The following is a 27,622-nucleotide window of genomic DNA, read 5'->3' as shown; positions in this document are numbered from 1 at the left end:
CCTCTCTGTCTTCCCCCTCCTCTCTCGATTTCTCTCTGTCCTATCCAATAACAACAGCAATAATAACAACGATAAAAAACAAGGGCAACAAAAGGGAAAAAATAGCCTCCAGGAGCAGTGGATTTGTAGTGCAGGCGCCAAGCCCCAGCAATAATCCTGGAGGCAAAAAAAAAAAAAGGAGGAGGAGGAGAAGAAGAAGAAGAAAAATAATTAATGATCACGTGGAGTAGTGGGTTCATACATAGTGCAGACACCAAGCCCCAGCAATAACCCTGGAGGCAGGGAGTAATAATAACAATAATATAGTTACGGAGATATAGCTCCAAGAGTGGTGGTGGATTTATTCAGGCACTGAGGACCAGCAATTAAAAAAAGAAAAATAGGCAATTAAAAAAGAGTGGCGGGGGTCGGGCGCTAGCACAGCAAGTTAAGCGCACGTGGCGCAAAGAGCAAGGATCCCGGTTCGAGCCCTGGCTCCCCACCTGCAGGGAGTCGCTTCCCAGGCAGTGAAGCAGGTCTGCAGGTGTCTGTCTTTCTCTCCCCCTCTCTGTCTTCCCCTCTTCTCTCCATTTCTCTCTGTCCTATCCAACAACGACAATATCATCATCAACAACAAGAATAACTACAACAATAAAACAACAAGGGCAACAAAAGGGAAGATAATAAAAGAAATGTTTAAAAAATAATAAAAAATTTTAAAAGGAGTGCAATTAAGAAAAGTAATAATAAAAACTAGGAAAAGCAGAACCAGCCCTGGTGTGTTGTGTGGTGCTAATGCTCCCACTCTTGAGCCAGCAGAGCCCACTCACCAGAAGCAGGTCTGACTGGGGAGGGTGGACAAGGGGAGAGCCCGTCTGTCCTGCCCAGACTCTCAGTCCTCTCCTGGGGAGAAGGGAGGGCACCTCACAAGCACCCAGGGAAGACGGGCACCCAGCCCCGCTGCCTCCAGCACCACACACCAGCCAGCGTCAAGGACATCTTCTGGAAGGCTTGTACCGCGAGACGAGGTTTTTTTGCCCAAAAAGGAACATCTGGCCTCTTCTGACCTTCTGTAGGTTCCCGTTTGAAAAGACTGTGTGTGTGTGGGGGGGGGGGGGGGGGGGGGGGGGCTGCATGATAGTGATGCCCAGTAACTTGCATGCCTGAGACACCAGAGGTCTCGGGTTCGATCCCCAGCACTACCATCAACCAAAGTTGAGTAGTGCTTCGGTTAAAAATATATAAATAAGGGAGTCTTGGGCAGTAGTGCAGCGGGCTAAGTGCAGGTGACATGAAGCGCAAGGATCCCGGTTGGAGCCCCGGCTCCCCACCTGCAGGGGAGTCGCTTCACAGGTGGTGAAGCAGGTCTGCAGGTTTCTGTCTTTCTCTCCCCCTCTTTGTCTTCCCCTCTTCTCTCAATTTCTCTCTACCCTATCCAGTTAAAAAAAAAATGGAGGAAGTCAGTTGTAGTGCAGCAGGTTAAGCACATTCGGCACGAAGTGCAAGGACCGGCATAAGGATCCCGGTTCGAGCCCCCAGCTCCCCACCTGCAGGGGAGTCGCTTCACAGGCGGTGAAGCAGGTCTGCAGGTGTCTGTCTTTCTCTCCCCCTCTCTGTCTTCCCCTCCTCTCTCCATTTCTCTCTGTCCTATCCAACAACATTAACATCAACTACAACAATAAAACAACAAGGGCAACAAAAGGGAATAAATAAATAAATACTAAAAAAAATTTTTAAGAATTTATGCGCACACAGTACAGTGTTCGAGGACTCAGATTCAAGCCCCATGCTCCCACCTGCAGGGGAACAAAGTGGTGAAGCAGGGTTCCAGCCCCCCACATCAATCTATCTATCTCCCCCTTCCCTCTCAGTTTCTTGCTGTTTCTACCATAAGTAAATTTAAAAAATACTTTTTAATGAATTAAATATATAAATAAATCTTTAGGGAATGGTCAGTGTTGTACCTAGTTAAATACACATGTCCCCATGCACAAGGGCCCAGTTCAAGCCCCAGATCCCTTACGTGGGGCGGGAAGCTCTGTGAGCAGTGAAGCAGGGCTGCGGGTATTTCTTTTTTTTTTTTTTAATATTTATTTATTCCCTTTTGTTGCCCTTGTTGTTTTTTATTATTGTAGTTATTGTTATTGATGTCATTGTTGGACAGGACAGAGAGAAATGGAGAGAGAAGGGAAGACAGAGAGGGGAGAGAAAGACAGACACCTGCAGACCTGCTTCACCGCCCGTGAAGCGACTCCCCTGCAGGCGGGGAGCCGGGGGCTCGAACCAGGATCCTTACGCTGATCCTTGGGCTTTGCGCCACATGCGCTTAACCCGCTGCGCCACCGCCCGACTCCCAGGGCTGCAGGTATTTCTCTCTGTCTTTCTCCTCTCTCTCCCCCTTCCTCTTGATGTGTCTGTGTCTCTATCCAATAAATAAATTAATTTAATTTAATATTTTTTAAAAAAACAGCAACAACAAAGAAAGAAAAGATAGGACGCTCTGGCCTTCCAGAACCGTGTCCCGTTGGAAATAGAAAGCCCTGTATCCTTACAAGGCCTTTCCCTGGCTTGGTGGTGGGAGGGAGGGGCAGGGGCGTGTCTGGCAGTCTTCAGACTCCACTTTGCTCCCAACATTGAGAGTGAGGTGGGGGTGGGCTTGGGAAGGGACTCCTGGAGGGACACGGACATCTTACTAATCAACTTTCCATCTCTTCTCTCTCCTTTTTTTTTTTTTTTCTCCTGCCTCTCATTTCAGAACGGTTTGATCACCACTGTCCCTGGGTAGGCAACTGTGTGGGGCAAAGGAACTACCGGTCTTTTTATATGTTCATTTTATCCCTGTCTTTTCTGACAGTCTTTATATTCGCTTTTACCACCACCCACATCCTCCTTCGTAAGTATGCCGCCCGCCTCAGACCACGTATGTACCCACTGGCTTGACTGACTTTGCTTTTCCTGATTTGCTTTTTTGAGCTGAGGTTTGGATCATGGTGGTGGTGTTGGTGGGTGGTCTTGGAGGGCTCCCTCACTCTCCTCTCTGCCCCTTCTCCCTGAGTTCCTACACACACACACACACACACACACACACACACACACAGACACACACACACAGAGACACACACACAGACACACACAGACACACACACACAGACACACACACACACACAGACACACACACACAGACACACACACACAGAGACACACAGACACACACACAGACACACACACACACAGACAGACACACACACACACAGACACACACACAGACACACACACACACACACACACACACACACACAGACACCCACACACACACACACAGACACCCACACACACACACAGACACACACACACAGACACACAGACACACACACACACACACACAGACACACACACACACAGAGACACACACAGACACACACACACAGAGAGACACACACAGACACACACACAGACACACACACACACAGACACACACACACAGACACACACACACAGACACACACACAGACACACACAGACACACAGACACACACAGACACACACACACAGACACACACACACAGACACACACACACACACAGACACACACAGACACACACACACACAGACACACACACACACACACACACACCTTCATTCTTCCTCTTCTCTCTCTCACCCCACCCCCATTCTCTTTTTATCTCCTCTCCCTCTTTATTCTCTGTCTCTCTCCCTCTCTTCTTTCCCTCTCTCTCTCCTTTCCTTCTCTCCTTCTCTCTGTCTGTCTCTCTCTCTCTCCCCCTCTGTCGCCGCAGTTATCCCTGGGGCTTGGTGCCTGCACAAACACCCCTGAACCTGAGAACCCTTCCTTTGCACAGTCACCCCAACTGCACCCTCTTCTCTTCTGCTGATGCTGTTCCCCTGGGAGGGTAGCCCCTGTGTGTGCTTAGGCTCATGTTCTGGAATGATCTATGAACATAGTTACATGGGGGGCTCACGTGTACCCCAGAGCAGCACTCACCCTCCCGAGGGGGAAAACAAACCTCTGAGGGATCTGGGGAGACAGCCTAATGGTGATGCCAAAACCATTCCATGGCTGAGGCCCTGAGGTCCCAGGTTTAATCGCCAGCTCCACCATCAGCCACAGCTGAACAGGGCACTGGTAAAAATAAATATAAAAAATGAGATGTAAACAAATAAGATTTAAATATTGGGGTTTTTTTTCTTCTTCTTCTTCTTCCTTGAAAATCTAAGTTTGCTAAAATACATGGTTGCTGAGCCGGTCTGTTCTCTGGTAGAGCAACAGGAAGCTCCCCCGTGGCTAACCAAAATGCAACTTCATTAAAAATGGGAGTTAAAAAGAGCCAGGTGGTGGCACACCCAGTAGAGTGCACACATTACAGTACACAAGGACCTGGGTTCAAGCCCCCAGTTCCCACCTGCAAGGTGGGGGGGAAGGCATCACAAGTAGTGAAGCAGTGCTACAGGTCCCGATCTCTCTCTCTCTCTCTCTCTCTCTATCTATCTATCTATGTATCTATCTATCTATGTATCTATCTATCTATGTATCTCTATCTCTACTAAAGGAAAAAGAAAAAAGTGACCAAGAGTGGTGGATTCATTGTGCAGGCACCAAACCTCAAGGATAACTGTGACAGAGAAAGAGGGAGAGAGAGAGAGAGATAAGGGAGGGAGAGAGAAAGAAGGAAAGAGGAAAGGGAGAGGGAATAGAAGAGGAGAAAAAGAAGAGAGGGAGAGAGAAGAAAAAGGGAGAGGAGATAAAAAAGAGAGGAGAGAGCGGGAAAGAGAGAGAGCTGGATGTTGATGATTTTATATTTTTAAGGTCTTTTTTCTTTCTTTCTTTATTATTGGATAGAGACAGAGAGAAATTAAGAAGGGAGGGGGAGCTAGAGAGAGAGACAGACAGACACCTGCAGCCCTGCCTCACCGCTCATGTAGCTTTTCCCCGGCAGGTGGGGGCCAGGGGCTTGAACCCACGTCCTTGTGCACTGTGATGTGCCTGGCCCCAGTGACTTTACCAAGCACTTGAGTCCTTCTTATTCTACAATCGGTAGGTCACTATTTTGCATCTCGTTTCTCTCCTTGGCCAGTCACTGCAGTGGGGACTGAGCCAGGGTTGCCCTAACCTTGAACCTGGAAGCAGGAAGCTCCCGTCCCACCCAGGCTCAGCTCTGCCTCTGGCCTCTGGCCCCAGGTCCGAGGTCCTGAAGACCCACCTCCCTTTAGGGGCACAGCCCAGGAAGTTCCCCCTGGAGGTTCTGTGCGCCCAGGGACGTGGTGTGAACTACCCTAGATGTGCTGGGTGTTTCACATCTCAGAGTAGAGGCCTGTCCTCAGAAAGCGCCAGCCCCATGTCACAGAGGTCAGCTTGCAGCCCAAGTGGTCAGTGAGAGAGAGAGAGGAGGAGGAGGAGGAGGAGGAGGAGGAGGAGGAGGGTTCCAAAGACCTTTTCTGGCCTGAATCTGGGGCTGGTGCCTAGAGATGCCAGGAGCCCTCTGTGTGGACAGGGGGAGAGTCAGAGAAGACACAGACAGTGCACAGCTAGAGACCTTCCGGCATCTGTAGACTCTCAGAAAACTATTCAGGGGCTGGACAGTGACACATCTGGTTGGGAGCACAAGGACCTAGGTTCAAGACTCTGGGCCCCACCTGCAGGTGGGGAAACTTCACATACCGTGAAGCAGGTCTGCAGGTCTCTCTCTTTCTCTCCCTTCCCCTCTTGATTTCTCTCTGTATCTATTAAATAAATAAATAGTAATAAAGTCTTAAAAAGGAAAAGAAAGTAGAAGCCAGGCTGCATGTACCCTGTTAAGTACACTTAATATATATATTAATTTATTTATTCATTTTGGACAGAGGCAAAAATTGAGAGGGAAGGGGGAGATAGAAAGGGAGAGGGCTGGATGGTAGCACACCTGGTTGAGCGCACGTGCTATGATGTGCAAGGACCCAGGTTCGAGCCCCCATCCCCACCTGCAGGGGGGAAAGCTTTGCCAGTGGTGAAGCAGGGCTGCAGGTGTCTCCCTCTCTATCACCCCCTTCCCTCTCAATTTCTGGCTGTCTCTATACAATAAATAAAGATAATTTAAAAAAAAAAAAAAAAGGAGAGAGGGGGAGAGCTGCAGCTCTGCTTCACAGTTCGGGTGAAGCTTCCCCCTGCAGGTGGGGAGCAGGGGCCTCGAACCCAGGTCCTTGTACATGGTAATGTGTACCTTCAACCAAGTGCACCACTGCCCGGCTCCCGGAGCACCGAGGGAAGCTGGAGGAGTCCGAGCTGTGACCCTCAGGGAGGTCTGCAGGCCTCAGCCTGCTCTTACTGAAACCCTGCTGTGTAGTGTGTCTGGAGGCGCTGGCTGTTTGATGGCCGTGAGAGCTCTCCTCTCCCTGCAGGCTCTTTTGCTTTTTATTTTCCCCACTTGCAGGTGGGTGTTTGGATGCTAACTTGTGGTCTCGACCCCCAGGTTCCCAGAAGGCAGGATTCCTGAATGCTCTGAGAGCCAGCCCGGCCAGATATCCTTTCTGTTTGGCCCCAGGACAGCTGGGGAGTGTCATCAGACCTCCTCTCAGAAACTGAGACCAGAAACGGGTGAAGGAAGGGCTTGAAATCTGCCAGCTTGAAATCAGGGTGCTGTTCAGCTGGGAAACGCACACACACGCTTTACCAGAGACACACACACATCCATGCACACGCACACGCACACACACTTTACCGGAGAGTGAATGGCTGGTTCACGGGACAGTTGTGAACACAGAGGTGCAACCTCTCATCTCCCCATGACAAGCGTCTGCAAGACACTCTCCCCCCGCCCCCAGCCTAGGTCCTCTTCCGCCATCATGCACCTGGACCCCAGCCTCCCAGCCCCAAGGGAAACTCGCCCCTCCTTTGTCCTGTGAGGGTCCTTCTGAGTGCCGGTGTCTCTCTCCACATGGTCTCTGGAGGGACTGAGTCCCTGCACGGAGGTGACCGGGGCTGCATTGTTCCGAGAAGGCTTCCTGGGGCTGTCTGCACAGCTGCCTGCACACCCGCCTCCTGCCTCTCTCTCTGCAGCTGTTTTTCAGAGCCGTCTCCTGTTGATGGAAGGCTGGCTTTCTCCTTCTGGTCTCTTCTCAGTAGACGGAGTTTAGAGTGTATCTGTCTCAAGGGTTAGCATGTGGCATTGAGGGGTGGCATTGCTGAGCTGAGCATGAAGCCTGATTTTCTCATCTTCACTTGTGACTAGTAGTGGGTTACATGATCGCAAGATAACAAAGTGTAGTCCCACCGCCAGAGTTCTGTGTCCCTACCCTGCCACCTCCCAGAGATAACCACCCAAGTTCTCACAAGTCTTAGAAATACTTTGCTTGCTTCTGGCTTTTGGTTTATTTGTTTCTTTTTGCAAGTTCACGTCAGTCAGATCTCTAGACTGCACACAGGCATGAAACATCTGGCAGCTGTCTTTCATCTCTTACTTCCCTAAGCATCATCACCTCCAGTTCCATCCATTTTTGTCCCAAAGGACACAGTATCATCTGTTTTGACTGCAGAGTTGTATTCCATGGAGTATGTATCCTATGACTTCTTCTTTTTCTTTCTTTTTTTTTTTTCTTCTTTTTCTTTTTGCTCCCAGGGTTATTGCTGGGGCTCAGTGCTGACACTACAAATCCACCACTCCCAGCAGCTATTTTTTTTCCTTTCTCTTTCCAATTTTTTTTCTTTTTTAGATAGGACAGAGAGAAATTGAGAGAGGATGGGGAGATACAGAGAGGGAGAGAAATAAAGACACCTATAGACCTGCTTCACCAATCATGAAGGCCCCTCCCCCCCGCAGGTGGGGAGTCAGGGCTTGAACCCAAGTTCTTGTGCATAGTGATGTGTGTGCTTACCCCAGTGTACCACCAGCCCCCACATGATTCTTAAACCCCCTCTAGGTCCTCCTCCACCATCAGGCACCAGAACCTGAAATATCCACCCCTCTAAACCCCCAGAGTCCTTTACTTTGCTGCCAGACACCAAGCCCAGTCCAAGTTCTGTTTGTGTCTCCCCTTTGTGATCTTAATTCTCAACTTCTCTCCATAAGTGAGATCACCCCAGATTCATCCTTCCTTCTAGATGATCTCACTTCACACGATTCCTTCAAGCTCCACCCAGAATAAAGTGAAGAAGGCAAATTCATCATTTTTAAGAGCTGAGTAGTATTTCATTGTGTATCTAGACCACAACTTGCTCAGCCACTCATCTGTTGTTGGACACCTGGGTTGCTTCTAGGTTTTGGCTGTTACAGATTGTGCTGCTGTGAACATGGGTGTGCACAGATCTTTTTGGATGGGTGTGTTAGGTTCCTTAGGATCTATCCCCAGGAGAGGAATTGCAGGGCCACAGGGCAGGGTCACAGGTTCTCCAGACTGCTCTCCACAGGGGCTGGACTAATTGACATCCCCAGCAGCATTTCACAACACACACAAATAAAACAGTATCTCGGCTTTATGGGCTGCCTCAGTCTGGTGTCCTGAGCTCTGAGCATCCCCCACACACACACACACACACACATGCCCTGTTTCAGGCTTGTCCTCTCCCCTGCCCTTGTTTGTCGGGGTCTCTGGCGGGGTGATCTCCAGGGGAAAGGTAACGGACCGGTTCTTTCTCACTCGTGCAAGAGGTAGACACGAAGTAAAAGACACCAGGGAGAGTTACAGCGTGCTCAGATCTCGTTTATTAGCAGGTGGATATGAGTTAAATAGAAAACCAAACAAAGGGAATTATTATTGAAATATGTCAGAAATTACAGGTTTCTTATAGGTCGGCTTGCCCTTATGTTAGGGGGCTGGTATGACAAGAATTGATGCAGATACATAAAGGTCAAGATGATTAGTCTCCTGATGCAGGCATTTAATTACCCAGAGGCATTTGAGGGGAGGAGAGGGGTTGAACCAGTTAAGGCAAGATAGAGAGAAGATAAGCAAGGTTTGATGCAAACTGAGGACATCAAAGGGCACTGCTAGGAGTGTGTGATAAGATGTGTTCTCCTCTGTGAACTTTGAGTGAGTGAATCTTAAGGTAGGCGTCCATGTGGCCTGCAGTTAATGGAGGGAAGTATTGGGGTTTCTGTGGGCTTGAGAGACTAACAAGGCAAACTTAGTCTGGGAGACTTTTTCCCTCTTGACTCACCTCTATGATGAGAGAGACTTACCAGCGGAGTGTCTATCCAGACCTCCATCCAAGGATGGGAGAGCTCCCCTATGCGCTACCAAGCGATCACATAGTCCCAACACTTGCTTGGTGCCCTGGAAGGGTTCTTTCCCTCCTCGTACTCTGAAGTCCAAGCTCTAGCCCCATCTGGCCATCGGGTGAGCTCCTAAGGGTGGCGCCACCTCTTTGAGTCTCCTCAGTTCAGTTACCTCGATATGTAATGAAAGGGTCGAGTGGCTTGGGTGGGTGTGATCTGCAGCTGGGTTGGGCAAGACATTAATGGCTTCCGAGATGGGTCAGGGACCAGAGATGGGAAGGGACAATCTGTGGGATGTCATTTGGGCAAGAGACACCATGTGTCCCTGTGGGCTCACTGGCCTCCCACCATCACCACCTGCCACCAGATGTCCCCAGAGAGATGACTGAAAGGAGGGCTTCCAGGAAGTGGCCACTGCTGACCCCAGCACTCTGAGAGATTGCACCTGGAGTCCCCTCCTGGCTGAGCCAGGTGGACGGGTGATCTGAGTGGAGTGAATTTTCTGAACAGGTGGATGGTGTGAGAGGAGTGGAGTGAGTTTTCTTTTTTTTTTTTTTTATTTAAGAAAGGATTAATTAACAAAACCATAGGGTAGGAGGGGTACAACTCCATACAATTCCCACCGCGCAATCTCCATATCCCACCCCCTCCCCCGATAGCTTTCCCATTCTCTATCCCTCTGGGAGCATGGACCCAGGGTCATTGTGGGATGCAGAAGGTAGAAGGTCTGGCTTCTGTAATTGCTTCCTCGCTGAACATGGGCGTTGACTGGTCGGTCCATACTCCCAGTCTGCCTCTCTCTTTCCCTAGTAGGATGGGTCTCTGGGGAAGCTGAGCTCCAGGACACATTGGTGGTGTCTTCAATCCAGGGAAGTCTGGCCGGCATCCTGATGACACCTGGAACCTGGTGACTGAAAAGAGAGTTAACATACAAGGCCAAACAAATTGTTGTGCAATCATGGATCCAAAGCTTGGAAAAGTGGAAAGGTAGTATTAGGGAGGTACTCACTGCAAACTCTAGTATACTTCTGCTTTCTTACTTTGGTGCCATACTCCAAACTCAGTCAATTTCTGCTTTGCGTTTCTACTTCTTTTTTTTTTTTTTTTACATGCATAACATTCCCCAGATTCCCATTTAGCAATACAACCCCCACTATTTAATTCATCATTTTTCATGGACCTGTATTCTCCCCACCCACCCACCCACCCCAGAGTCTTTTACTTTGGTGTAATACTCCAATTCCATTTCAGGTTCGACTTGTGTTTTCTTTTCTAATCTTGTTTTTCAACTTCGGCCTGAGAGTGAGATCATCCCATATTCATCCTTCTGTTTCTGACTTATTTCACTCAACATGATTTTTTCAAGGTCCATCCAAGATCGGCTGAAAACGGTGAAGTCACCATTTTTTACAGCTGAGTAGTATTCCATTGTGTATATATACCACAACTTGCTCAGCCACTCATCTGTTGTTGGACACCTGGGTTGCTTCCAGGTTTTGGCTATTACAAATTGTGCTGCCAAGAACATATGTGTACACAGATCTTTTTGGATGGATGTGTTGGGTTCCTTAGGATATATCCCCAGGAGGGGAATTGCAGGGTCATAGGGTAGGTCCATTTCTAGCCTTCTGAGAGTTCTCCAGACTGTTCTCCACAGAGGTTGGACCCATTGACATTCCCACCAGCAGTGCAGGAGGGTTCCTTTGACCCCACATCCTCTCCAGCATTTGCTGCTGTTCCCTTTTCTGATGTGTGACATTCTCACAGGAGTGAAGTGATATCTCATTGTTGTCTTGATTTGCATTTCTCTGACAATCAGAGACTTGGAGCATTTTTTCATGTGTTTCTCGGCCTTTTGGATCTCTTCTGTGGTGAATATTCTGTCCAATTCCTCCCCCCATTTTTGGATGGGGTTATTTGTTGTCTTGTTGTTGAGTCTGGTAAGCTCCTTATATATGTTGGTTATTAAACTCTTATCTGATGTATGGCATGTAAAGATCTTCTCCCATTCTGTGAGGGGTCTCTTGATTTGGGTAGTGGTTTCTTTTGCTGTGAAGAAGCTTTTTAATTTGATGTAGTCCCATAGGTTTATACTTGCCTTAGTCTTCCTTGTAATTGGATTCGTTTCATTGAAAATGTCTTTAAATTTATGTGGAAAAAAGTTCTTCCAATATTTTCCTCTAAGTATCTGATAGTTTCTGGTCTAACATCCAAGTCCTTGATCCACTTGGAATTTACTTTTGTATTTGGTGAAATACAGTGATTCAGCTTCATTCTTCTGCATGTTTCAATCCATTGTTTCCAACACCATTTGTTGAAGAGACTCTGCTTTCCCCATGTAATAGTCTGGGCCCCTTTGTCAAAGATTAGATGTCCATAGGTGTGGGGCCTGGAGTGGAGTGAGTTTTCTAAGTGGAGTGGATTTTGGTGGAATTGATTTTCTAAGTGGAGAGGAGTGGATTTAAAAACAAAAATTAGGGGCCAGGTGGTGGCGCACCTGGTTGAGTGCACGTATTATAATGCGCAAGGACCGGGGTTCAAGCCCCCGGTCCCCACCTGCAGTGGGAAAGGGAAAGCTTTGCGAGTGGTGAAGTAGGGCTGCAGGTGTCTCTCTGTCTCTCTCCCTCTCTATCACCCTCTTGATTTCTGGCTGCCTCTATCCAATAAATAAAGAAAATTTTTTAAAAATTTTTTTTGTTATGTTTAGTTATTTATTGGGTAGAGACAGCCGGACATTGAGAGGAAGGAGGAGAGAGATAGAGGAACACCTGTATCCAGCTTCACACTTGTGAAGCTTTCCTCTTGCAGGTGGGGACTGAGGGCTCGAACCCTGGTCTTTGCGCATGTCTTTAACACGTATGCTCAACCAAGTGCGCCACCACCCTTCCCCGAGCAGTGAATTTTCTGAGAGGAGGGGGTTTTTGAAAGTGGTGGACTGAAGTGGGTTTCTGACTCTCAGAGGACCGCGTCTCCCGGGCACTGAGGTCTCTGAGACCATGACAGTGAAGGAGGCTGAGACCAGCCGCCCCCCCCCCCCGGGACACATCCTCCTCCAGGGGTGCTGGGGTGGGTGCTGAGGTTGGGACTGAGGGGGTGGGTGTTGAGGTAGGGAGTGCTGAGGTGGGTGCTAGGTGGATGCTGGGCTGGGTGCTGAGGCAAGTGTTCAGGTGGGTGTTGAGGCTGGCGCTGAGATGATGGGCTGAAGTGGGTGCTGGGATGGTGGGTGCTGAGGCGGGTGCAGGGTTGAGTGCCGGGGGCCAGGTTCCTCCCACAAGGCTCCTTGACCCAAGCACCGTGCTGGAGGCCGTGGTTTGTTTCTTCTCTGTCTGGTCCATCGTAGGCCTCTCGGGCTTCCATACCTACCTGATCAGCTCCAACCAGACCACCAACGAGGATGTGAGTGTGGCAGGGACATGCCCCCTCTGAGCCTGGGGACAGAGCATGGGGTGGTGGGGGACACAGAGCCAAGTTGATTTCACTCTGCCAAGCCAGGAGAAACCCCCCCCCCTTCTGCACTACCTCCCTGAGGGAGAGAGACCACAAAAGCAAGACAGCAGGAGAGACGCACTGCTCCATCTTCCGTGGAGCTCCCCCTGGTGGTGTAGTGATGCTCCCAGATGGTGCCAGGGCTCCAGCCTAGCACTCAGGCCTAGCAAGGCATGCACTCTAGCAGGTGAGCTATCTCCCACCACTGAATGAGGAGACTCTTTTTGCCTCTAGGATTCTCTGGGGGTGAATCCACTGCTCCTGGAAGCTATTTTTCCCATTTTGTTGTCCTTGTCGTAGTTGTTGTCATAGCTGTTGTTGTTGGATAGGACAGAGAAATGGAGAGAGGAGGGGAAGACAGAGAAGGGGAGAGAAAGATAGACACCTGCAGACCTGCTTCACCGCCTGTGAAGCGACTCCCCTGCGGGTGGGGAGCCGGGGGGGCTCAAATCCTTATACCAGTCCTTGTGCTTTGCACCACCTGCGTTTAACCCCCTGCACTACCACCCGACTCCCTCCTGAGGAGACTCTTAGTGCAGTCATTCATTCAGGAAGCTCTGGGGATCTGAGTCTCTGTATCTGTTCTGGCCACAGCAGATGACTGGCCACGGGCCATGGGCAACCAGCACGGAGGAGGAGCTCGGCTCTGTTCACTCTTTCGCCCCAGGGCTGGTGCCACACGCCTCCGGGACACACACCTCCCACCCTGCAGGGTGATCCCCAGAGCACAAGGTCCTCCATCCTGCCACCGGGGGGCGTTGCCAAAGTCGGGGTCAATGCAGTGTTTCTTGAACTATCTGCTTCCTAGCGGAGAAGTGAGTGCAGGGTCTTAATCAGTTTGATTTTTTTTTATCATTTTATCGAGAGATAACGGTCCCGTAGGGAGTATTGGGATAGCACAGAAATGTTTGATTGTTGTTGCCACTGGGGTTGAGTTTCAGAGAGAGAGACAGAGAGACCACAGTGGCAGGAGTCGGGCTTGACAGAACAGGTGTACTGGCCAGGTGAGCTCTCTCGCCAGCCCTCACTGCATTCATTTTCAGAACCATTTTTGTATATATATATATATATATATATATATATATGCAAAAAATATATATATATATTAACCAGAGCACTGCTTGGCTCCAGCCTGTGGTGGTGCAGGGAATTAAACCTGTGACCTTGGAGCCTCAGGCATGAGAGTCTCTGTAGAACCATTAAGCTGTCTACCTCTGCCCCTTTTATGTATTTATTTAACCAGAACCCTGATCAGCTCTGGCTGATGGTGGTGCTGGGGACTAAACCTGGAACTACAGAACCCAAGGCAGGAGAGTTTTTTACAGAACCATGATGCTGTCTCTGGAGCCCAAAGACTTTTTCTTTGATTTTTAACAAAAAATTATCTTTTTTAGTGAAACAGAGAGAGCCTTGCTCAGCTCTCGCTCCTGATGGTACTGGGGATTGAACCTTGAACTTCAGAGCCTCAGGCATGAAAATCTTTTGCAGAGTGGTCCAGGAGGTGGCGCAGTGATAAAGCACTGGACTCTCAAGCATGAGGTCCTGAGTTCAGTCCCTGGCAGCACATGTACCAGAGTGATGTCTGGTTCTTTCTCCTCCTATCTTTCTCACTAATAAGTAAATAAATTCTAATAAATAAATAAATAAATAATCTTAAAAAAAGAAAAAATATTTTGCAGAACCATTATACAAAATATAAAAAGTATTTTTAATATTTATTTATTTATTTTCCCTTTTGTTGCCCTTGTTTTATCGTTGTTGTAGTTCTTATTGTTGTTGTTATTGATGTCGTCATTGTCGGATAGGACAGAGAAATGAAGAGAGGAGGGGAAGACAGAGAGGAGGAGAGAAAGACAGACACCTGCAGACCTGCTTCACCGCCTGTGAAGCGACTCCCCTGCAGGTGGGGAGCCGGGAACGTGAACCGGGATCCTTACACCGGTCCTTGTGCTTTGTGCCACCTGTGCTTAACCCGCTACACTATCACCTGACTCCCACAAAAAGTATTTTTAATAAAACAGAAAGATACAAGTTGAGAGACAGACAGAGAAAGAGAGAGAGAGGACCAAGCAGAACCCTGCTCAGTTCTTGCTGATGGTGGTGCTGGGAACTGAACCTGGGGCCTCAGCTCCTGAGGCATTGAGGTCCAGTGGCTTCTGGTCCAGTCCTTGTGTCCTCGACCGGATGGCTGCAGATGGTAGCCTGCTGACCGACGCGGTCTCCCTTGCAGATTAAGGGCTCTTGGTCGAATAAGAGAGGCAAAGACAACTACAACCCCTACAGCTACGGGAACATCTTCACAAACTGCTGTGTGGCACTGTGTGGACCCCTGTCCCCCAGGTAAGACTCCGGGGAGCTCCCTGCTCTGGGCTCTGCTTAATGTGGTGTCTGAGGGAGCCAGGCCTCCCCCACTCTCCCCCCCCCCTTTTATCTCCCCTCCTCTCTCAATTTCTCTCTGTCCTATCAAGTATAATAGAAAGGAGAGAAGAAGGGAGGGAGGGAGGGAGGGAGGAAGGAAGGAAGGAAGGAAGGAAGGAAGGAAGGAAGGAAGGAAGGAATGGAGGGAGGGGAAGAGAGGAAGGAAAGTGAGGAAGGGAGGGAAAGAGAATGAAATGGCCTCCAGGAGCAGTGGATTCGTAGTGCCAGTACCAAGCCCCAGCGATAACCCTGGTGGCAATAATAATAATAATAAAATAAGAAGCAAATAACGAGACCATCCTTTTTTTTTTCTAACAAGATTACAATATTTCAAGGTTTCTTTTTCTTCTTTTACTATTTTTTTTTAAATTGCCAACAGGGTTACTAATAGTGCTGGGTGCGTGCACTAGGCTGCACTGCTCCTGGTGGCCATTTTCATAAAGTAGGGTCCTTGTATAGGGAAGGTAAGAATTGAGAGGGGAGGGGACACAGAGGGAGAAAGAGGGGCCTGCAGACCTGCTTCAACTCTCGAGAAGCCCCCCTCCCCCCACTCACAGGTAGGGAGGGGGGCTTAAACCTAGGCGGTAACCATTTTTAAGGATCCCCAGAATTATCTTGGCCCTATCCCTAAGGTGCTGTTTAAGTAATAAAAGGAGTGTGAGGCTGGAGAAACCATTCTGCTGGTGGAGGATGAGGTTTACGTGCCTGAGACACCCCACTTGGTCCGCAGGACAAGGTGTAGTGGGCTGGCGTCCTGGCTTCTCATTCTCTCATGGAAAACTATCATAGGAATCAAAATGATTTTGTTTTTCTTTTTTCTTCCTTTCTTTCTTTCTTTCTTTCTTTTTTTTTTTTTGCCTCCACTGTTGGGGCTCAGTGCCTGTACTGTGAATCCACAGCTCCTGGAGGTCATTTTTCCCTTTTTTGTTGCCCTTGTTGTTTATAAAATGATTTTTAAGGAGTAGATTATAGGGACACTGGGCAGTGGTACACCCAGTTGAGCGCACATAGTGCTACGCACGAGGACCCGTGCCAAGATCCGAGTTCAAGCCCCTGCTCCCCACTTCACAGGTGTTTCTCTGTCTTTCCCTCCCCTCTCTCTTTCCCTCTCAATCTTTCCCTCCATTCTCTCCCTCTCTATCTTCCCCTCTACCTTTCTCCCTCTCTAGCTTTCCCTCCCCTCTCAATTTCTCTGTCCTCTTGAATAAAAGAGAAAGAAATAAAAAGAGATAAAGAAAGAAAGGAAGGAAGGAAGAAGAGGAAAATAAAGATATAAGGGGCCAGGCAATGGTGCACCTGGTTAAGCACACACATTACAGTACACGAGGACCCACCTTTAAGCCCCTGGTCCCTACCTGCAGCGGGAAAGCTTCACGAGTGGTGAACTAGGGCTACTGGTGTCTGTCTCTCTTCCTCCCTGTCTCCTCCTCCCCTCCCAATTTCTCTCTGTCTCAATCAATAATAAATAAATAAATATAATTTTTAAAATACTTAAAAAGACATGAAAATAAAATAAATGCATTACCCCTGTAATCTTGTGACTTTATAAACCATTGTTCAATCACTAAATAAATTAATTAATAATCTAGGTTGAAATATTCAATTAGTTTCTCATTCTATTTTTTTAAAAAGTGGGGAGCCAGGCGGTAGCGACGGGTTAAGCGCAGGTGACACAAAGCGCAAGCACCAACCCAAGGATCCCGGTTCGAGCCCCCGGCTCCCCACCTGCAGGAGAGTCGCTTCCCAGGCGGTGAAGCAGGTCTGCAGGTGTCTGTCTTTCTCTCCCCCTCTCTGTCTTCCCCTCCTCTCTCCATTTCTCTCTGTCCTATCCAACAGCAAGGACAGCAATAACAATAATGATAATAATAACAACAATAAACCACAGGGCAGCAAAAGGGGAAAATAGCCTCCAGGAGCAGTGGATTCATAGTGCAGGCACTGAGCCCCTGTGATAACCCTGGAGCCAAAAAGAATGAAGTCAGGTGCTTACTGAACCCAGTTCCCCTTCAGCCCTTCCCACGGGGTTTCAGGCTCGTTACCACTGAGCTATGTCTCTACCCAACTTTTCTCTGTGTTTAGAATGGGACAGCAGGGAGGCCAGGATCCAGGCCCCTAGTGGGACCTGAGCAGATCTGCCCAGCGCCAACAGGTCAAGGCTTTGCTCACCACCCCAGGGCACCGTGGGCACTTCTCTGCTCTGGGGGGGAGGGTGTCACTCTGGGTCCTCAGGCCCCTGCCAACATGTGGGAAGTCACAGGAGTGACTTGCAGCTGACCAGTTAGACCACAGGCTTTTCAGCCTGTGGCCAGCAGAGAACCTGCTAACACACCCATTCTCAGGGGCCAGGAGGTGGCGCACCTAGTTAAGCGCACACATCACAGTGCATGAGGACCTGGGTTCAAGCCCCTGGCCCCCACCTGCAAGGGGAAAGCTTCACCAGGGCTGCAGGTGTCATCTGTCTACCTATCTATCTATCTATCTATCTATCTCCCCCTCCATTCAATTTATCTCTGTCTCTATCAAGTAAATAAATAAACATTTTAAAAAATTGAAAATTAAAAAAAAAAAACTCAGTTTCTCTCCCAGCACAGCATAGTGCTCCCAGTAGTGCTCATCTGATGAACTTTTTAAAATTTTTTTATTCCCTTTTGTTGCCCCTGTTTTATTGTTGTAGTTATTGTTGTTGTCGTTGTTGGATAGGACAGAGAGAAATGGAGAGGGGAGGGGAAGACAGAAAGGAGGAGAGAAAGATAGACACCTGCAGACCTGCTTCACCGCCTGTGAAGCGACTCCCCTGCAGGTGGGGAGCCGGGGTTCGAACTGGGATCCTTACACCGGTCCTTCTGCTTTGCGCCACCTGCGCTTAACCCGCTGCGCTACAGCCCGACTCCCCTGATTAACATTTTACTCAGCTCTGGCTGGTGGCGGTGCTGGGGGCTGCACCTGGGACCTTTGGTGCCTCTGGCCTAAACATCTTTTTGCAGAAGCATGAAGCTGTCTCGCCAGCCCCTGACAGTCAGCAGAAGCGTCAGAAGCAGTCAGGTAGCCTGGGTCTCAGAGCCATCATGGCCTGCTGCCTCGCTTAGTCCTGCAGGCTGGTGCTCACAGGTGATCAGGAGTGCAGAGTGGGGACCCCGGGGAGGGTCAGGCTCCCCATCAGTCTGGGGGGTCGGGCTGGGGGACCCCGAGGAGTAGCAGCAGAGGGATGGCTGGGGAATGGCTCAGCTGGTGAGGCCCTAGATAGATAGAGCCCCAGCATCGAAATGGAGCTGTGGGCAGCTGTCTGTCTGTCTGGTGAGGCCCTAGATAGATAGATAGAGCCCCAGCATCGAAATGGAGCTGTGGGCAGCTGTCTGTCTGTCTGGTGAGGCCCTAGATAGAGCCCCAGCATCGATATGGAGCTGTGGGCAGCTGTCTGTCTGTCTGGTGAGGCCCTAGATAGATAGATAGAGCCCCAGCATCGAAATGGAGCTGTGGGCAGCTGTCTGTCTGTCTGGTGAGGCCCTAGATAGAGCCCCAGCATCGATATGGAGCTGTGGGCAGCTGTCTGTCTGTCTAGTGAGGCCCTAGATAGATAGATAGAGCCCCAGCATCGAAATGGAGCTGTGGGCAGCTGTCTGTCTGTCTGTCTGTCTGTGTATATGTATCTGTCAACCTGGGAGGGCTCAGGAGGTGGCATGAGCGAGCTCTGGATTCTAAACATGAGATCCTGAGTTCGATCCCTGGCACTGCATGTGCCAGAGTGCTGCTCTGATCTCTCTCTCTCTCTCTCTCTCTCTCTCTCTCTCTCTGTGTGAGTGTGTATCTGTCTCTCTCTCTCTCCATCACCTTTATCCATCACCTTTATTTTTCTCATTCCTCCCTTCCTCCCTCCCTTTCAGTCAACCCATCACTTATGAAATAAGTAATTTTCTAAAAGTACATCTAGAAAGTAAACTAAAAGCCAGCCCAGGAACAGTGAAATCTCTCCCATACCAGGCCCTCACATACCACAAAAATTAAGTGTGTGTTTTGGAGGTGGGGGTGGGGTCCGGAAGCTTCCAGGAGGTGGTTTAGTAGGTAGAGTGTATACCTACTGTGTGACCCCTGGAATTGATCCCTGGCACCACATGGCAACTCACAGTGGCACTGGGGGAGGTCTATAGACAGTGGTGCAGTAGAAAAGGGCTTTGTTTTACGTCTGTGTCTTTCTCTTCTCTTTCTTCTCACTCTGTCTCCTCTCTGTCCTCTCTTTCTTTTTTCTCTCCTCTCTTTCCTCCCTCTCTCTCCTCTCCTCTCTCTGTCCTCTCTGTCTTCTGTCTCTCTCCCTCTTCTCTCTTTTTTCTCTCCTCTCTCTCTCTCCTCTCTCCCCCCTCTCCCCAATCCTCTCCCCCCTCTCTCCTCTCTCTTTCTCTATCTCCCTCTCTCTCTCTCCTCTCTCTCTCCTCTCTCCTCTCTCCTCTCTCCCCCCTCTCCCCCATCCTCTCCCCCCTCTCCTCTCTCTTTCTCTCTCTCTATCTCCCTCTCTCTCTCCTCTCTCTCTCTCTCTCTCTCTCTCTCTCTCTCTGTATCTGAAAAAGTCATCCTGGAGCAGTGAAGCCTCAGTAATGACTGGGCAGTGGTGAGAAGAAAGGAGAAAAGAGAGACAGAGTGGGGAAGTGAGAAAAGAGGGAGGGGGAGGGAGGGAGGGAGGATGCTATGGCCCCACGCTCACCGAGCTCCCTCCTGTCTCTGTCTCCACAGCCTCATCGACCGGCGAGGCTACGTGCAGCCCGACACGCCGCAGCCAGACGTGTCCTCCCACGGGCTGGTGGCCTACAGCTCCACGCAGTCCCAGAGCGACATGGTAGGAACCCCCCACACCCACCAGGCATCTCCCCCCCCCCGTGCCCACTCACCCACAGCAAGGCCGGCACCAAACCTGCCCCATGACCCCCCACACTGAGTCACAGACTCAGAGCAGGCAGGGATGCACACACGGGTACACGGACACACATGCGTCTCACACACACATGCGCACGCACACACACATACCTTCTCTTGCAGGAGCAGCCTGTGGGGGCAGGGCCCCTTGCCCAGCGCCCTGGGGGACAGGACGCGGTTCAGCCCAACAGGCTGGATGGGCTGCACTGTCCCAGGGTCCCTCTCTGTCCCCAACCTGGCTCTGCCCTGCCGCTCCCCTCCTCCTCCTCCTCCTCTTCATCCTTTTCCACCTTCCTTCTCCTCTTCCTCTTCCACCTTCTCCCCTTCCTCCTCTCCTTCCTCCCTCTCCTCTCCCTCCTTCTCTCCCACCCCCATCTCAGCGCAGAATCCTTTTCATATTCTCTGGATAGACTTGGCTAGTGTTTCATGCAGGACTTGTCCCCAGAAGGACACTGGTCCATAGCTGGTAGACAGCTTTGGGCTTGGTGTGAGGGGTCTCATAGGATGAGCTGAGAAACGGTTCTTGCTCTTCTGTTTCTGTTTTGAAAGAAGTGGGGTAGGTAGCATAATGGTTATGCAAAGAGATCCTCCTGCCTGACTGTCCGATGCTCCAGAGATCCCAGGTTCAATCTGCAGTGCTCTGGTGAAAAAAAAGAAAATGAAAAAGAAAACAGAACTAGGGTTCATTCTTGGTTGAAAGAAATTTTAAAGAATTGACCAGCGAAGCCATCAGGACCCAAGCTGCTAATACTTCTTCCACTCTTTGTTGGGGGCCACTCACACTCTCCAGCTCTTCTGGAGTCAGTTTTAATAGTGCATGCCTTCTCAGGAACACACCTGTTTCACTAAGCTTGCCGATGTGTTGCCACTGGCTCTTATATCTTAACCCTTTTGTTTTTTGTATGTATTTATTTTGCCTCCAGGGTTATCGCCGGGGCTTGGTGCCCGCACTACAAATCCACTGCTCCAGGAGGCTATTTTTTCCCTTTTGTTGCCCTTGTTGTTTATCATTGTTGTTGTTATTATCATTGTTGGTATTGCTGTCATTGCTTTTGGATAGAACAGAGAGAAATCGAGAGAGGAAAGGAAGACGGGGATAGAAAGATAAGACACCTGGGGATTCGTGCAGTAGTGCATCAGGTTAAGTGCAGGTGGCTCAAAGCCCAAGGACTGGCATAAGGATCCCGGTTCGAGCCCCCGGCTCCCCACCTGCAGGAGAGTCACTTCACAGGCGGTGAAGCAGGTCTGCAGGTGTCTGTCTTTCTGTACCCCTCTCTGTCTTCCCCTCCTCTCTCCATTTCTCTCTGTCCTATCCAACAATGATGGCATCAACAACAATAATAACTACAACAATAGAACAATAAGGGCAACAAAAGGGAATAAATTTTTTAAAAAGATAGAGAAAAAAAAGATAGACACCTGCAGACCTGTTTCACCGCCTGTGAAGCAACTCCCCTACAGGTAGGGAGCTGGGGGCTCGAACTGGGATCCTTAGGCCAATCCTTTCACTTTGCACCAAGTGCCTTTAATCCATTTCGCTACCGACCAGCTCCCTTAACCCTTTTAATTATTTTTCTTAATAAATGAAAAGAGGGAAAAGGGAAGGAATGAACAAGTAAGAAAAAATAAAATAGAATCGGAGTTGGACAGTAACACAGTGGGTTAAGCACACATGGTGCAAAGTGCAAGAACGGGCCTGAGGATCCTGGTTGGAGCCCCCGGCTCCCCACCTGCAAGGGAGTCGCTCCACAGGCGGTGAAGCAGGTCTGCAGGTGTCTGTCTTTCTCTCCCCCTCTCTGTCTTCCCCTCCTCTCTCCATTTCTCTCTGTCCTGTCTAACAACGACGACATCAATAACAACAGCAATAATAACTATGACAACAAGGAAAAACAACAAGCGCAACAAAAGGGAAAATAAATATAAGTAAATAAAAAATATAAATAAATAAAATAGAGCATGAGAGTCACTTGTAAAAGTGAAGGGAAGGGAGTCAAGTGGTAGCACAGCGGGTTAAGCACACGTGGTATAAAGAGCAAGGACAGGCTAAGAATCCTGGTTCGAACCCCCAGCTCCTCACCTGCAGGGGAGTCGCTTCACAGGCGGTGAAGCAGGTCTGCAGGTGTCTGTCTTTCTCTCCTCCTCTCTGTCTTCCCCTCCTCTCTCCATTTCTCTCTGTCCTATCAAAAAAAAAAAAAAGAAGAAGAAATTGTGTGTGTGTATGTGTGTGTGTGTGTGTGTGTGTGTGTGTGTGTGTGTGTGTACACGCCCCAGAAGACGGCCCACCTGTATACCTGTATCACTTCTGGCTTCCAGAGTAAGTGGGAGGTCACACTATGACTCAGGCCAGTCGTAACATAGTTGCGATGTGACCTGGTGATTCAGTGCTGGACCACTGGAAATTTCCCCCAGGGAATATGTCCCTGAAACTCTGCATGTTTCGTCAGACTGTCTCAGTTCTTTAAACCACAGCATTTATTTGATCTGTCTTGATGTTCACTGATTCTTTTTCTTTAAATCTTTTATTTGTTATGAATAGCTTGTTAGAAGACTCTTAAGATGACAGTGTGCATACAGTCCCACACCATGCCCTCCACCAGGGTTCTGTACCTCCACCTCCCAGCATCCAAAGATAACCACCAGAATTCTCAGCGATTGTACAAACTTAGTTTGCTTGCTTCTGTTTTGTTTGGATTTTTTTTATTTATTTAATTTTTTAATTTAATTTAATTTTTTTGCCTCTAGGATTATTGCTGGGGCTCAGTGCCTGCACCATGAATCCACCGCTCCTTGAGCCCCCCCCCCTTTTTTCCCCTTATGTTGCCCTTGTCGTTGTAGCCTTGTGGTTATTATTGTTGTTGATGTCGTTCATTGTTGGATAGGATAGAGAGAAATGGAGAGAGGAGGGGAAGACAAAGGGGGAGAGAAAGACAGACACCTGCAGACCTGCTTCACCGCCTGTGAAGCAACTCCCCTGCAGGTGGGGAGCCGGGGGCTCGAAACAGGATCCTTACACTGGTCCTTGGGCTTTGTGCCACGTGAGCTTAACCCGCTGCACTACCGCCCGACTCCCAGGCAAAAAAGTTTTGTCCTTCTTTGCAGAAGCTGATGTGATGCAATGAACATAAGTATATATAAATCTTTTTGGATGGTGTGTTTGGTTCCTTAGGATATATCCCCAGGAGAGGAATTGCAGGGTCATAGGACAGGTCCACGTCTAGCATTCAGAGAGTTCTCCAGACTGCTCTCCACAGGGGTTGGACCCATTGACATTCCCACCAGCAGTGCAGGAGGGTTCCTTTGTCCCCACAACCTCTCCAGTATTTATTGTTGATACCTTTTCTGATGTATGACATTCTCACAGGAGTGAAGTGGGATCTCATTGTTGTCTTTATTTGCATTCCTCTTGTTTCTTGTCTCAAAGATGGGAACGTTCACTGTCATCTCATTGTCTCACACAACTTGGCAATGAGACAGGTGACCTGAGGCCTGTGTGTTCCTTCTCCCTCCACGGCAAATGTCCAAGGAGAGAGCATTGAAAAAATGGTGATGTGACATTACGGTGTAGCCATGGCACGGGGACCCCCAATGTAGCCTTCCTCACTTGAAGACCTTGTGTCCTTGCCCTTCGTGCCCTTGTCACTGGCTTTCCTGACTGGCCAGTGTAGAGTCCGTCCATGTCAGCGTGTCTGTCTGTCCCTTGCTGGGCTATCACATGCTCTCGGTTCTGCTTCACCTGAAGTCACAGCTTCTGTTTATATCTGGCCCTTGTGGTGACAAAAGTCCTTGGGGATGACTTGCTCAGCACAAAGCTAGTAGCCTAGTACATAGTTGCAGGAATTATTTAGTTTTAGAAAACCATTCACTGCATTTAGCCTGATGTTTAAATCCCCTGTACTTAGTCCAACATCCCAGCAAGACTCAGCCTAGTGGCTGCGTGATTTATTCAGCCGGCGTTTTGGAGGACTTTTCCAATCATGAGCTGGAAAGTAGAACACGGGAGAATAAAACAACTTGGACTGAGGAGTCAGCATCAGGGTCTTCCTTTGTATTTCTCTAATGAAAATCCATCTGGAGCGTTTTTTCCTACGTCTGTGGGCCATGCATATCTCTTCTTTTTTTAATTTTTTATTATCTTTATTTATTTTTTGAATAGAGACAAACATTGAAAAGGGGAGGAGGAGATAGAGAGGGAAAGAGACAGAGAGACACCTGCAGCCCTGCTTCACCACTCGCAAAGCTTTTCCCCCTGTAGGTAGGAACTGGGGCTCGAACCTGGGTCCTTGTGCACTGTAATATGTGCTCTCAACCAGGTGTGTCACCACCAGGCCCCTGTGTATCTCTTCTTTAATTTTTTAATTTATCTATTCCCTTTTGTTTCCCTTGTTTTATTGTTGTTGTTGATGTCGTCGTTGTTGGATAGGACAGAGAGAAATGGAGAGAGGAGGGGAAGACTGAGAGGGGAAGAGAAAGAGAGACACCTGCAGACCTGCTTCACCACCTGTGAAGCGACTCCCCTGCAGGTGGGGAACCGGGGGCTCGAACCAGAATCCTTACGCCGGTCCTTGCACTTTGCGCCACCTGCGCTTAACCCGCTGCGCTACCGCCCGACTCCCGAATCTCTTCTTTAAAGAACTATCCTTAAAGATCTTTTGCCCGTGTTATCAATGGGCTATTTATTATTTGTTTCAGTTCTTTGGAAATGCTTGGTATCAGTCCTTTGTCAGATGTGTGCTATGCATATATCTGCACCCTTTTTAAACTCTATTTTATTATTACTGATAGATCAGAGAGAAACTGAGGAGATGGGGAGAGAGAGAGGGAGAGACAGAGAGACACCTGCAGCCCTGCTTCACCGCCTGTGAAGCTTTCCCCCTGCAGGTGGGGACTGGGGGTTCAAACCCGGGTCCTTGTGCGTAGAAGTACACGAACTTGGCCGAGTGCTCCCAGCTGCCTTGGTATCTTCAGGGCTGTTTCTTTCCGTGCTTAGGAGTCGGCGTAGTCCCGTTTGCTTGTCTTCCTTTAACTTCTAGGCTCCTGGGACGAGTCTCTGAAGGTCTGGACATGAGCCGCTGCCGTTCCCATGTATGTGTTTGCTAGTTTCGGGTCTTTAGTTCACTTTGTGAACTTTGCTGCACGGCGCTAACCGATGCCCCGACCTCATTCTTCTCCCTGCAGCTGTCCAGCGGATGCCACACTGGTTGTTTAAAAGGCCTTCTCCCCACCCCCACCCCCCACTGAACGCTTTTGGAGACTTTGTCTTTCTCGTCCTGGGTTCGATCCCCAATATTGCATGTGCCAAGAATGATGCTCAAGTTGCTTCTTTCATGAATCAATCCACCCATAGTTTTAAAAATATTTAGTTAATGGGGAAGAGAGAGAGAGAGAGAGAGAGAAAACCAGAGCCCTGCTCGGTTCTTTCTGACTGTAGTGTTGGGGCTTGAACCTGGGACCTCAGCGTCAGGCAGGAGTCTTTTGCAGAACCATGATGCCATCTCCCCAGGGGTCAAAAGGGGCAGGTGCAGGTGTGTGTGGAGGCCCCTGGGCCTGTGAGAGTCACGTGTGTGACTGGAACTTGTGATCTCTCCCTTCTCGCTCTGTCTCTCTCTCCTCTCTTTTCTCTCTCTCTTCCTCTCTCTCCTCTTTCCTCTCTCTCTGTTTCTCCTCTCTCTCTGTTTCTCTCCCGCTCGTCTCTCTCCTTTCTCTCTCTCTCCTCTCATCACTCTCTCCCTCTGTTTTTCTCCATGTGTGAGTGGCCACCTGTGTGCAGGGCCAGCTGTTGTGCAGGCTGTGTCCCTGTCTGCTGGCTGTGTCACTAACGGCTCTCCTGTCTCTCTCCCTCCCTCCCTCCCTCTCTCCCTCCCTCTCTCCCTCCCCTTTTCCCTCTCTCCCTCTCTCCCTCTCTGTCCCACTGCAGTGTGACCAGGACCAGTGCATCCAGAGCACCAAGTTTGTGCTTCAGGCAGCCACCCCCCTGCTCCAGGGGGACCCCAGCCCAGGGGGCGAGGAGCTGCCGCTGGCGGGGGGGCGTCCTGGGCTGGGCGCCCCCTGTGCCAGCCTGACGCCGGGGCCACCCACACCGCCCTCCTCCATGCCCAGCCTGGCGGGCGAGGCCTCGCTGGCCGACCTGCTGCCCTTGGAGGATGGGCGCCTGGCCCCCCAGTTCCTGACGCCCGAGGAGCCGCCCTCTCCGCCCGGCCTCCTGGGCCCCGCCAGCCTGGACGCCCTGCACGAGGATTCTGTGCGCGGGCTGGTCAAGCTCAGCTCCGTGTGAGCCAGCCAGGCACCGGGGCGTGGGCCCCTTCGTTCTGAGGACGATCCGGGTCGGCACCCTGGGGACCTGGGGGCTCTTCACTCTGAGAATGGGCCCAGGACGGCCCACGAGGGCAGACACAGGGGCCGGGGGGAGGCTTGGACACGGTTGCTCTTTGGGGGATGGACAGTGGCCTGGAAGGTGGGAAACACAGCTGGGGCATGCAATTTCTGTCTCTCTCTCTCTCTCTCTCCCTCTCCCTCTCCTCCCTCCTCTCTACTCTCCTCTCTTTTCACTCTCTTCTCTCTGTACTGTCCTCTCCTCTCTCTCTCACCCTCTCCTCTCTCCCCTCTCTTCTTCTCTCCCCTCTTCTCTCTCTCTTCCCCCCTCTCTCCCTTTCTCTCCCTCTCTCTCTCTCCTGCCAGCACTTGAAAACTGAAGAGTGGACAGGGCAAGGGGAGCCTCCTAGGACTCAAAATCTAACCACCTGGGCATCTGGGGCAAAAGGACCTGACTGCCCCCCCCCCACCCCGCCAAAGCCATCTGCCATCTGCTCTGGTGACCAGCCTGCGGCCAGTGGACAGGATGCTGGGCCAGTTCGGAGGGCACCTGAGGGACCCACTGTGACCAGCCAGAAGGGGAGACGGCCTGGGCCAGCATGCCTGCTGCTCTGAGGGTCCAAGGGTCCCCCACACATGTGGGACCTGCCACCTGCCCCTCCTCCCTCCTCCTCTTTCTTGTCCTCCTCTTCCTCCTCCTCCTCTTCCTCCTCCTCCTCTTCCTCCTTCTCCTCTTCCTCCTTCTCCTTCTTCTACTTCTACATCTTCTCCTCCTCCTCTTTCTTTCTCCTCTGGGTGACCCCCCAGCACTATCTCCCAGGGGAGACCGTCCAACCCCTCTGGGACTTGGCTGCCACCCCCCAGCTGGCCCAGCTCTGTCTCCCGTGGGCAGGTGGCCTCAGGGAGCCCCAGGCTGCTGCTGGCTTTGTCTTTTCCAGAACTTTCTGTCTCTGTGGTGCGGGCCCTGAGCTGACCGCACGGGTGTCTTGTTACCTCCTGTGTTACTGACCTCCTCCAAGGAGACAATAAACCTCCATCCTCTGCCCCTCCTGGGGTCTGCGTCCAGATGCCCTTAACTGCTCAAGAAACAGCGGCCAGCGTGGGGACGGTGTGGGGATGGCTGGGTATGTCCCAGGACTCGATGACAATTGTGGGGTGATTTTCTTAGACCAAAGAGCAGCGTTGTTTTTTGTGAGTGTGTCAGATACAAAGAGGGAGCGACCACAGCTCCATCCATCATCCGTGGTGTTATGGGCTTTTGTTTTCCTTTTTTTAAAAAAGTTTTTTATTATCTTTACTTATTTATTGGATAGAGACAGCCA

General features: G+C 50.0%; 1 protein-coding gene across 5 annotated transcripts in view; it reads left to right on the top strand.

Annotated features, from left to right (window-relative positions):
• ZDHHC14 (zinc finger DHHC-type palmitoyltransferase 14) overlaps nucleotides 1–27,350 on the top strand; it is a 112,230-nt gene extending 84,880 nt beyond the window's left edge. Inside the window, exons 4-11 of one of the 5 annotated variants that reach the window (XR_009553614.1) lie at nucleotides 2,735–2,872; nucleotides 6,444–6,492; nucleotides 12,479–12,581; nucleotides 14,902–15,011; nucleotides 18,074–18,197; nucleotides 19,812–19,914; nucleotides 25,906–25,990; nucleotides 26,088–26,106. Coding sequence is in view for 4 of the 5 variants with exons in the window: in XM_016185445.2 (XP_016040931.2) it covers nucleotides 2,735–2,872; nucleotides 6,444–6,492; nucleotides 12,479–12,581; nucleotides 14,902–15,011; nucleotides 19,812–19,914; nucleotides 25,906–26,262 (860 nt within the window). In the remaining variant the exon portion in view is untranslated. Of the gene's footprint in view, nucleotides 1–2,734; nucleotides 2,873–6,443; nucleotides 6,493–12,478; nucleotides 12,582–14,901; nucleotides 15,012–18,073; nucleotides 18,198–19,811; nucleotides 19,915–25,905 lie in introns of all 5 variants that reach the window. The other 4 variants (XM_060205277.1, XM_060205278.1, XM_016185445.2 and 1 more) reach the window with 4 other exon arrangements.
• Nucleotides 27,351–27,622: the final 272 nt, after the last annotated feature.

The sequence above is a fragment of the Erinaceus europaeus genome, chromosome 13 (genome assembly GCF_950295315.1).
Source record: "Erinaceus europaeus chromosome 13, mEriEur2.1, whole genome shotgun sequence".
In the NCBI taxonomy this organism is placed as follows: domain Eukaryota; kingdom Metazoa; phylum Chordata; class Mammalia; order Eulipotyphla; family Erinaceidae; genus Erinaceus; species Erinaceus europaeus.
Note: the sequence above shows the minus strand (reverse complement) of the source record. Positions and strands in the feature narration are given on the sequence as shown.